Source organism: Canis lupus, chromosome 10 (genome assembly GCF_011100685.1).
Source record: "Canis lupus familiaris isolate Mischka breed German Shepherd chromosome 10, alternate assembly UU_Cfam_GSD_1.0, whole genome shotgun sequence".
NCBI classification, from domain to species: Eukaryota; Metazoa; Chordata; class Mammalia; order Carnivora; family Canidae; genus Canis; species Canis lupus.
The window spans coordinates 50895037-50907532 of NC_049231.1; the positions used below are offsets into that span (position 1 = coordinate 50895037).

A 12496-nucleotide genomic window follows, 5' to 3' on the forward strand; every position below is an offset into this window, starting at 1 on the left:
AATAGAGCAAGCAAGTGTGCTACATACCTATCATGTCTAATAAATTCTACATCATGTCCCTGATGGCACTTCTTAATGCAGTTCACACATATGGCATTTCGATCTGTGGTGTTACAAGTGTGACATCTAAAAAGCAAAAGCTTATGTTATTTTTCTTGAACATGTTATTTCTCAAAATACTGCATTTTACCCTATGACCTTTGGTTTAGAAGATGACCAAAACCCAAATTTTTGTGGCTCAGCCCAGATTAATTCTGCAAAAGGACTTCAATGTATTAAGTCAATCTCCTGTTTAGGGTCTTCTGAGAAAAACTGATTTGCAAATTGCAGAAAGGCAGCTGAAACTTTGAATAAAAAAAAAAACTATCAAAGTCTTTATGAATTAACCTGGGGGCAGGGAGAAGGGAGTCCAAAACTACTCAGTGACTGGGGAATATCTAACAATTACAGCTTTACTTTGAAACTCCTATGCAAACAAAAGCATTGTGTTCCACCTTCCTAGTGATAGCAATAGTTGGTGCAGTATATTTTTTCCATATTTATGGTCTCACACTCTTCAAGTAGATTGATTATAGAACTTAATGTGGACAAAATTCTCAGTTATATTCTCTTTCCATTGGCAAATACTCAATTTTCTCTAGCTTACATTTAAGAGAAAAATCTGAAATTGTTATGTCTTGCCAGTTTAGAAAAGAAAATCACTATCCCCCTTTTCAAGACTCACAAGTAATTTAGAAATATACCTGTAGAAATCATGCATGGGATAGCTGGTATAACTTGATATTTTATATAAACATTGGCCTCTACTAACAGCCTTTTCTATGGCGTCTTGATTGTTCATTATTTTGTTATCTGTAATAGAAGAAAAAATAAGTTCTAAAAGACTTATAGATTCTAGGATTCTAATAGAAGAATCACTTTTTAAGACCTTTAAAGGAGGCTAACCAACGAAAGCAAAAAAAATCAGCTTAAAATAGAAATTGGTTTTCCTTGCGTAAGAAACTCCCAACTGTTTAGAACAAGTCAAAGCTTTCAAAATAGTCCCTGAGTTGTAGTTAACTTGGGAGAGTGATAGCAATGGCTTCTGATACCAGTATCTTCTCATGGCATATTTTGTGTATCCATAGGCAGAGCAGAGCATATTCCAACATACCTTTCATTGTCACATTAACACCAGATGCTAAAAATAAGCCTCCAAACCGGTTGTTAAAAATCTGATTGCCTTCTAGTGTTGCAGTTGCGTGATTTGTAATTTCAATACCTGAAGTAAAATTTACAAACAGTAGATATATCACCACATTATACAGTTTAACTCTCAACATCTAAAGAATAAGATGCAAATGACTGAGTCACTGAACATTTATCTTCTACAGTTAATAGTCCATAATCCTTGCTAAAGAAGGAATGCTACTACAAATGGTTCATTACTACTTTATTTTCTTTGCAAGCAGAAGAGGATAATGTCTGTGCAGAATTCTGTTTAGGTAGCCACTAGTTATACACATGAAGAAATGAAGAAAAAGGAAGCTGGATGGTTATGTGGGATATTTAAAAACAAAAAACACGTCATCTTCCTGGCAAAAGGTTGAAATAATATGCACAATATTTGGATTTACTTAACCAAGATCTTTAAAAAGTCTGAGGCCAGAGAGTTTGAATTTATTGTATTCCAATGGTAGTACAAGCCTGCACTCTATCCCAATTAAGGTTTCATAATTACTACTGAGTAGCAGGAGAGATTTCTTAAAACTCTGGCTTAGAATAGAATCCAGAACTTGGACTGGGTGCTCTCCTAAGCCATGGTTAATTGACAGGCATTCAGCCACTTTCACAATACATTTTGCACACACCTTCAGTTATTAAGCAAAAAAATTAATATATTTAGAAACTAAACATTTATAGAAGACAAGCTCCAGGTAACAAAAGAACATACAAACCTGCAGCAAATCCATCAAATATTCTGTTTTTCCTTAAGACTGGATGACTATTAGTGCTGATGAGAACACCTGCTTGAGCATTCCTGAAAATATCATTTTCTTCAAGGAGACCTATAATAAAATATTTCCTCAGATTAAGGCTAATGCACATAAACAAGTTTTATGAGCCTTTTTGGTGGTATTTAGTTTTTTTCTTTTAGTTTCTTATTGCGTTGTATGAAATTCACAGGACTAATTTTTCAGCTGAAAAGAAAGTTTATTAGTAATTCAGAGGAGTTTATGGCAGGACATAACCAAAAACTGCTTAAAATGGCATGTGAGCTTTCTAAACGAATGATTGAAAATTTCATGGTAGCAGGAACCATGACTAGTTCACTCACCATTTTATTCCCAGTGGCTGCAGGCACATAGTCCTCACTAAAAATACTGAATTAAAAAAATTAGTTCCTTCTAAGTATTTTTAGAACTTATGCAGCCTTAATGTTTTCATTCAAGCCCTGATTAATCCCACTATTATTACAATAATTACTTGATAATTTACTCCAGTTTCTCTTCTATTTTTCCGTTTCCTCCAACTCTTATGTTCCTTTCTCCACTTAAAAACCATTTTCAGAATAAAGTTTAAAATTAAGTTGCTACTTAAAGCCTTTCAAAATGTTCCCCTAACCTATTCTGTTGTCTTACTATGTTACCTATGCTTCTGATTATGCTACACGTTTTTATCTCTAATGCCTTTGGTTTGTGTTATTTCCTCATCCTGGAATGTCCTGCCCTCTTTATTCCTAATGTCATTTTCTCTGGAAGATTTGTTACCCTCCATCAAATTTATTCTCTCTTCTGAGAGTACAACAATATAATGATTAAAAAGTGAGCTGAGGAATCGGACTTGAGGTCTTCAAATATGGATTCCACCACCTTCTAGGTCTGAGTAGGTAAATTATTTACCTACTTTGTCTCAGTTTCCTTATCTAAACTGGGCATGATGGCACCTACATATAGGGTTATAATGAGGATTAAATGAATTAATACATGCGACAGTACACATGTGAAAGTAATATTACTCCTATAAAACCCACTGAACTATCAGTTGTGTACTAGCATTTCTCTGCTCTCTGAAGACATGAAACTATTATTTCTGTGGACATTGAATACATCTGTGGTATTTCAGTTTTGGCCTCTAAATTGCTTTCCACTGGAAAAGACCATTTCAAAGTCCCTACCTCTAATCTGCTTCTGCTAAGATCCAGTCTGAACTCGCCTACAAAGTCTCTTAGGATTTGGGCCCCGCCCCTTCTCTAGCCTCAACTCTAAGTACCTCTGTACACCTTACTAAACCACTTTGTTTCCTGTAGACTTCTGTTTACAATGTGCCATTAGACTATAAACTTTCTGGATGTAGTTTTATTGACCATTTTTAGCATCTGTATCAGTTGGTACAGAGGTGTTCAATTAATATGTACAAATGAAAGTGTGAATTATGCCTTCTACATCTGGAATGGCCTCCCCACCCCACAATTTACCAGTGAATACTCATTTTTCAAGACATAGCTCAAGAGTGATTTTAGTCCATGAACCTTTTCTTCACACCTTACAAATAAAACCATCCACTGTATTGCATTTGTTCATTATATCCTGTAAAGACTCCTAGGAGATCTGTCACCTTACTGAATTACTAGGTTATGAGCTCTTTCAGAGTCTATGCCATTAATAGAATCATCACTGCTTGGCTGTAGTAAATTTTGAATTATTTTGTAGTAAGAACTAGCTATCCTTCCATATTAGATATGTACAGTGCTGGGTTGCTGACATTTCAGGAATGGGAATGGTGATAAATTTGCATTTGACATTCTCCCCTAATCACTATGAACAACGTGCATTTGCAAGGGGCAGGGACAGTGGAACCTTTGCCTCAATGCAAAATGAGTTGACCTTTACGTACACAAAACCAGGCACACCTTGTCTTCATTAATTCCATTCTCCAACAAACAGTTGTAAACAGGTACAAAGCAATACTTATTTACTACAGACATTTTCATTTATTTACAAGCCAATTAATTTCTATCCTAGTTCTATAACTGGACCTTGACGTTTATTATATCACTATTCTAAATAAGGTCCAGAAAAGAGAATAAACAAATTCTACCTTTAAAAAGCCTAACAACTAGCACACTCAAGATGGCTAGAAAGAGAAAAAAATTGTGTAGATCTCTTTCTGCTTTACCTCTAGGCACTAATCTTATAAACTATTTCAAGATTTGGTAAGGAAAAAGACTGAGATTCACTCAATTATAATTCATTAATTGGCAATGTCACTGATCATTAGAGATATGGAGGAAGAATAATGAAAAATTGGATTTTTTACTAATGCAAAATTAACAACAATACCTCGACCCCCATTAAATATACAGATGCCACCATCTCTTCCATCATGGATTTTATTTCTTCTTAGTGTAGGATTACTATCTGTCTTAATCCAGACTCCAGCCATTGCATTGTCAAATATTTCATTGTCTTCTATACAGCCTAGACCTACAAGTGGAAGAATTGAGGTTATGTCATTTGGAAAGTATATTTCTAAAGGCAATTAGCAATAAGAAAAGGATGAAAGATTAAACCTACCAGAATTATAAACAAGAATTCCACCATTCTGTCCTCCCCAGATTTTGTTGCGTCTAATTTTGGGGTTGCTTCCAGTCCTATAGATATAATAGAAAAAAATGCCATCTTAACTGCTTCTATTCCCATATCCCATGTTATGTGAGGTAACAGTGAAAAAATTCATATTAATTATAGTAAGAAGAACTATACAATGGAGTCTTTCCAGATGCTCTGAGAAATTTGTCAGTAAAGACACTAGTTTAATTTTGCTTAATTCTATTTCCCATAGAATACACTTAGCTATAGATTAATTACTATAGAGTCTCCTAATACATAAACTAAACTGAGGAGATTAAAAAAATAGTAGTCACTTAATCTATAAAGATTTTATTTATTCATGAGAGACACAGAGAGAGAGGCAGAGACGTAGGCAGGGGGAGAAACAGGCTCCCCTCAGGGAGCCCGATGTGGGACTCAATCCTTGAACTCCAGGATCACGCCTTGAGCCGAAAGCAGAGCTCAACCACTGAGTCATCCAGGCATCCTGATTAAGTGACTACTATTATGGTATACTTCCCTAATATATAAAATGAAGGGCTGAATTATAAGTACTACTAGTTTCTAAAACTGTTAAAATATAGGAAATAGTGTAAAAAACTATTAATTTTACAGAAATAGTGTAAAAACGGAAGCTCCCATTTACTGAGTGCCTACAACATGCCACATATAGCTCACAAGTGTTTTCATATAGCCTTCTACTTTCCAAGTATGGTGGAGTACATTGGAAACTATGACTGTTAACAGTGGATAATATAACAGTGGAAATGTGCTCTTACGGCAGGTGTATGTGCCACTGGTTGCTTGCCTCAGCTGGTTCAAAAAAACAACAACTATATTCTGACAAAGCCAAGCATGTGGTAAGAGCATGAATATATATACAAAAGGAGGAATAAAGACTGAGCATTAAATAACAAGGAAAGTTCTACATACCCCACATATTACCACCCAACTCCCTCCCAAAAGAAAGCCAAATGTGAAAACATTTACCTTATCTGAACCCCAGAATACATATGATTATAGATATCATTGTCCTCTAGCACTCCATGTCCATTGTCATAAAAATAAACACCAACCTAAAATTAAAAAAAAATGTTTTCAAGTGACAAAAAAGTGTTCATAAAACAACGTATTTCCCATATAAGAGTCCAAAATAATTTTACCTGCTTTCCACTATGTATCCTGTTTCTTCTCAGTACTGGAGTGCTGCCAGTTGTCACCCAGACCCCAGCCAGAGTATTACTATAAACTTCATTCTCTTCTATTACGCCTTGTCCTTTCTCATGCTAAATAAAAGTTACATTGATTACGATATATATCTTCTGGAAACAAGTAGTTTATAGTGTGTTCTCCTCCCCTTAAAGACAGTTATGATTAAAAAAACTCAACTTTTACTTTTTTTTTTTTTTAAGATTTTATTTATTTATTCACAAGAGACACAGAGAGAGAGAGAGAGAGAGAGAGAGAGGCAGAGACACAGGCAGAGGGAGAAGCAGGCTCCATGCAGGAAGCCCGACATGGGACTTGATCCCGGGTCTCCAGGATCATGCCCTGGACTGAAGGGGGCAATGCCACTGGGCCACCGGGGCTGCCCTTTTTAATATGGATGAGGAGGTGGTTAACATTGTTTTTGTATAGCCTCTACCCTGAATTTAAACTCCAGAAGCTTTTGTACTATTCTTTATGTGGTCTTACACTTTAAAGCTTCTCATTTCATTCTATGATATAAAATAAACTGAAGAGTTCGCATTTTAGTAAGCTAATAGGTATTGCAAGTTTATTACTGGTGAAATCATTCAAAATAAGGTCTCAGGTTACTAAATGTTATTTAGAGCAGAAGACTCAAGACACGGACATTTTTAGACATGGACATTTCTATAACTGAAAATAAAAATTAGAGACATACCTGGCATTACACAAGGACCTTTCTAAAATTTCCTACATTTTTTCATTTGAATCAGTTGTAACAGTTTCAGATATACCATGGTCAGAAGATACATGAGCAATACATGGTCTTAAAATTTTCTAAGATGCTCAATTATGTTTCAACATAAATTAAATGAAAAATTGGCTTTTCAAAAATTTTCAAAAATACTCAAGTTGGTATTATTAGTACTTTCAGTGATACTACGGATTTACTTAATACTTTTGGAAAATTTCAGACTCCTAGTGCAGTCACACCAGCAAAACTCCAGTGTAACAAATGTAACTCAGCCAAATCAGCGGTTTTGAGTTCAGCCTAAAATGCCAATTATAATTAAAGACTTTAATAAAAAGGTATACTCTGCATAAATTCAGTCAGTTGAATTTTACAGAACACTATACACACTGTAAACGTTATTCATATACTGGCAGGGAGAATAAGAGTCTTACTTATTGTATAACTATTAAAGACCGTCATAAATTCATACACTGTAAGCTGAATATGGCCTATCTAGAGCTACATATAATTCTGTCCTCTTCTATCCTTTATTCCCTGGTTTTGATGCATGACATTCTAGAACTGTAATTCATTAACTTACCACATAAATCCCACCATGCTGGCCATCGTGAATTTTGTTATGTCGAACAATTGGACAACTGTTTGTTCTAATCTGAATTCCTGCTAATGCATTGCCTATTTAAAAATAAAAGTTACAATGTCAACATATAGAGCCTTGTGGAACACAGAATTTTACATTACACAGTAGTTTAAATTTTTAGAATTTTAGGAAAAGCATGATTTTGTGAAATATGTCATATTCAGAAAGATATTTATGGTCCTTAAGTACTAAAAAACAAAATTAAGGGAACTATGTATATAAAAAGAAAAATTGTAGGCAGTATAATAGTTAAGGGTAGAGACTCTGAAGCCAGGCTGCCAAGTTTTAAATCCCAGGATTTAAATCCCAGAATCCCAGGATTCTACCTTCCTGTGTGACTTTGAGTATGTTAATTTCATTGTACCTTTGTTTCCTGACCAGAGTGGGGATATTTAATAGTGTCTATGTTACAGGTTGATGTGAATATTCTATGACTCAATTCAGGTAAGATGTTCAGAATAAACCTGGAATTGAGTAAGCTTTATGTAAGTATTATCCAGATAAGTATTAGCAAAAGAGAAACTCCAGAAACATATCAGCGTCTAGTACACACACATCTAATAATGGTCTGCTAAATGAATATCTTAAGTTTTAATGAGGAATAAGTATTTTCCCATTATAGTTTTTTTTTTTAAGATTTTATTTATTTATTTGAGAGAATAAGCAAGCAACAGAGAGAGAGAAAGAGCACAAGCAGAGGGAGAAGTAGACTCCCCACTAAGCAGGGTGCCCATGTAGGGCTCAATCCCGGGACTCTGGGATTATGACCTGAGCCAAAAGCAGATGCTTAACCCACTGAGCCACCCAGGCGCCCCTCCCTCTATAGTTAGTACCAAAGTGAAAGGAATGATTCTAAGGAAACCAGATATTCCTGGAGACTAAGGTCTTATTTATATTCTCATCACTGGTACCTGGTATGGTTCTGGTACACAGTGGGTACTCAGTAAACGTTAAGTGAATAATGACTAATGTTAAGTAAATACATATCACAAATAATCTTTACTGAGAATGTAAAGAAATTGGATCAGTTCTCCTACTTGGATGGTTTCAAAGTGGTCCATTTTGCTAATGTCAGGAAGACAGACCAAGCTCCAAAATTTTATAGAACAAAACACACTTACCATAAATATCATTTCCTTCAATAAGGCCTCGTCCATCACCAAAGATGTAAACTCCCCCTTGATTTCCATTAAATATAGAATTCCCCCTATAATTATGAGAAATAATAAAAAATAAACATCTATTTAGCAAAAGCTTACTTGTTTAACACAACCAACTGTAAGGGCACTCATAATCATGTGACCTTAAAATATTATTTATCTTCTATGGACCAGTTCCCTAATTTGTAAAATAAGGGACTCAGGCTAGATGATCTCTAAATTCCCTTGTTTTTTTTCTAAGACCTAAAGCTACAAAGAGCCACCTAGTATTTGAGACAAAATAACATTCTTAAAAATTTCCCTCAAAATAGTTAACATATTTAGAACTGTTTCTTTTAAAGCTAATCTAGATACATTTGAAATACCATAATCTATTTTCATAAAGCCAGTGGAAGATAAAACTTGGCAATTAAAAATAATTCATCGTCACTGATTAAACTATAACAGTTTTGTTCTACACTCTTATCCAATGCCTTTCGGGCTGGGTCTGTTTCCTTACTGTGGCCTGAGGGAGTGGTAGGAACTACTAAAAGCGATGGCTTGAAGTTTTGACTTTTTGTTATTTTTGGTATCTCTGTCCAAGAATCTTTGTGATAATTACTTTCCTGAGTTATGCTATCTCCTGACTCTCAGACAAAAGAGAAGACAAGGTCATTCAGGTTCCAAGAGAAGAACATGGCCCTATATACTCATTTATAATGCAGTATCGTGAATTTAAAATAAAAATCACAGCATTTGCAACTGTTCATAAAAAAATTATGCATGACTCAGATCACTAAAAAACAGAATACCCAAAAATAAATGCAATAGCTATGCTCATTCAGATGCATAGAAATTTACTAGGATAATCTATTTTGTAGTAGTCAGGTGATCTAGGAAAAAAATTAAGAGTTAAAGCTAAGTATCTTGACTTTTCTTGTAACATAAAAAGTGAAGAAGTAACTTCCATCCACAATTACATTTAAATACCTTATTGTTGGGTCACTATTTGAGGTAATCCATACACCTGCAAAGTTGTTTGCATAGATTTTATTCTCTATGAATTGTCCTCTTCCTTTTTCATGCACATATATTCCTCCAGTCTGCCCATGATGAATTTCACATCGAACCACTGTGGGGTTAGCATAGGCTTTTACTTCAAAGCCTGCTATTCTGTTTCTGTGTATGTTGCAACTTTCAAAGTAACCCTGAAAAATACAGAAATCAAACTGTAGGTAAAGCTACTTTCAAAAAAGAAATGACATTTAAAAAATGACCTTTTTACTGTATGCCTCAAAATTAAGTATCAGACATGTTCAAGAATAAGAATAAAACAGATATACATGAAATTTCAAATGATAAACAAGGAATAAAAAAGATTTAAATGTTTTAGTAAAACATACAACCACAAATCCTCTAATTAAGTCTGAGTATATTCAAAGCCAGAAAAAAAAATAAGGAAAGCTTCATTCAAAAACTGCAAATAGGGATGGCTGGGTGGCTCAGCGGTTTAGTGTCTGCCTTCGGCTTGGGGCGTGATCCCGGAGTCCTGGGATCAAGTCCCATACTGGGCTCCTTGCATGGAGCCTGCTTCTCCCTCTGCCTAGGTCTTTGCCTCTCATGAATAAATAAATAGAATCTTAAAAAAAAAATACTATTACCCAATAAACATACATATCCTTTAACAAAGATTTATTAATAATTAAAGAAAATATACCCTTGGAGATTTAAAAATGTCTCATGAAAACAAACTGTAAAAAGCTGACCTAAGGATATAATCAGAGACTAGAAAAAGACACAAAATAATGTTCATCTTAGCCCAATGATAGGGAATAGGCTAACTTATATTCATGCTCTTCATGTTATCATGTTCAATAGAAGAAACAATACATACTTCAATACAGTATACATTAAGTATGATCTAAATTTTATTTCAAGAAAAAAACTTGAACAAAATAAAAATAGGTGTGATTATCTGAGTATGATTACAGATGACTTCTGTATCCTTTATACTTCTCTGAATTTCTTAAATTTTCTGTAATGGACAAGCTTTACTTACTTATTTTGTAATGAGAAGAAAAGTTACTATAATATTGATATCCTAAATTCTAAGATTTAATTAAGACTAAATATTAAGAGAAAAAAGTGAGATATTCTTAAGATGGCACTTCTAAAACCATTTCAACTCCTGGTCTATCTCCCATCAAAAAGTGAATATGCTCTCCTTTCTTTAAATTCCCTCAAGAACTAAGTACTTTCTATGGTACCTCTATATACTATTTGGTACTACTTCTGTATTTGTCATATCCATTCCTCCCTGATCATAAGCTCCTATAAAGAAATGACTATTCTAACTTCTGCATCTATATAGGACTTCACATGTAACAAGCACTCAAGTGGAACTAATGAATCACTTTTTGCAAAAAAAAAGTGGAGATTAAAAATAGGATGTAATTCTGAATACCCTAGTTTACTACATATTTAACTCTTTAAAAGAACAGACCTCTGAGAATAACACTCAGAAATAGTTTCAGGTTTCATTTTCTATAAATAAAGTACAAATTATCTGTTAACTTCTTTACATTTGGATTAAATATTTTTTTAACTGGGGGAGTAACTAAAAAATAGTTTCTTTAAATACAAAAAAATTCTTTGATTTTATACCAAATAAAAATGAATGTACACTGGGTATATATATATATATATATACACACACACACATACATACAGACTATTATGGCAAGACAGCATCAAAGAAACAAAAATTTTAAAAGTGTTTAGACTAAACTTAATGTTAGATTGGAGCAATTCCACATTTCTGATGTTTTCATTATTGAGAAGGGAGCTCAATTAGGCTCCTAGTTTCCTTCTGCTGGGAATTGCATGACATATGTGGTTGATAAACTTGGGAAAGAATAAACTGGGTATGCCTAATTTAGCCTCACCCTTTTCCTCAGGGAAGTGAGCTGCCCTAAGGGAGCATGCCTTCTGCCACAAACAAATCTTATGACTGAGTAAGCTTATTTAACTTGGGGGCACAGTGAACCAAACCCATTTGGTTCTTGTTCAAAGTTGTATACTCCAACTTAACCTTTTATTTATTTATAAATAAAAGTAATTTATTATTTCAGCCTCTTCATGTTACTTCATGGCTTTATTTCATAACTTGTTCAGAATGTGGCAAGATAAGGTATGCTGCTTATTGGGCTTCCTCAAAGATTTCCATAACAGGCCACTATCATGTCCTGACTATTCTAAACATACAGTACTATAAGTATACTTTGCTATGTATTGACTAAACATGATTCAAATGCAGGGATGCTCTTTCTCTTATCTTTAGGTTTTGACTTTGTAAAGTTAAGAGAGTCAACTAGATCCACAAGTTTATTAAGGCAAACAGGAGTCTCCTCTCCTCATTATCCCTTATCCACGGGTCCCCACCTTCAATTCTTTTAGCTGATTCTTTTTATCTACTTCTATATTTTTAAGACTTATGTTGCTGTAGGCATTGTACAATAAATCATGTAGGCATTGTCTACTGACCTCCTATTATGGAAGATAAGAACTTAGCTCTATCTTCCACCACATATATTCACTGTATCTTTTTGATGTAGTAATATCACGATTTTTGTTAGATTAGTATGCTATTCAGAGCGGAGTAAAAAGTAGAACTACATATTCTTTATTGTACAACTTTTTATTAAAGTTGGTAATTCTGTTATTCTTCTCCTTTGCTTAGGCCTCTACTGATAATTCTATCCTAAACTTGTTATCAGTTGTTTAAACACCTTAATATATTTACAAATATATCTTCCTATAAGGTTTTATAATCTGCTCTAATCTGGACTGGCTGCTTTGGTCATAGGACATAGTCATCTACCATATTGCAATTTAAAGGTTAAAAATGTCCCTGAATTCCATCAAAGATGAAGTTTGTAACCTGTTATCTTTTGTTTTAGAATAACATTCAAGGAAAGAAAGCAGTAAAAACACATTTTTTTCTTCATGCTTTTTTAAAAAGTAAACTCTAGGGGCACCTGGGTGGCTCAGTTGTTCAGTGTCTGCCTTTGGCTCAGGTCATGATCCCCAGGTCCTACCACCATCCCCCAACCCTGCTTAGCAGGGAACTTGATTCTCCCTCTCCCTCTACTCTTCCCCTTGCTTGTGCTCTCTCAATATTTAA

The 12496-nt window shown here is 34.3% G+C and overlaps 1 protein-coding gene across 1 annotated transcript in view; it reads right to left on the minus strand.

Annotated features, from left to right (window-relative positions):
- Positions 1–12496, minus strand: part of FBXO11 (F-box protein 11) — an 87310-nt gene that overhangs the window by 1385 nt on the left and 73429 nt on the right. The window contains exons 12-22 of the mRNA XM_038551237.1: positions 9304–9521; positions 8296–8381; positions 7115–7209; positions 5756–5878; positions 5583–5668; positions 4557–4633; positions 4323–4466; positions 1938–2048; positions 1154–1261; positions 744–852; positions 28–126 (exon numbers count right to left, since the gene is read on the minus strand). Of these exons, the coding sequence (XP_038407165.1) occupies positions 28–126; positions 744–852; positions 1154–1261; positions 1938–2048; positions 4323–4466; positions 4557–4633; positions 5583–5668; positions 5756–5878; positions 7115–7209; positions 8296–8381; positions 9304–9521 (1256 nt within the window). The remainder of the gene's footprint in view (positions 1–27; positions 127–743; positions 853–1153; positions 1262–1937; positions 2049–4322; positions 4467–4556; positions 4634–5582; positions 5669–5755; positions 5879–7114; positions 7210–8295; positions 8382–9303; positions 9522–12496) is intronic.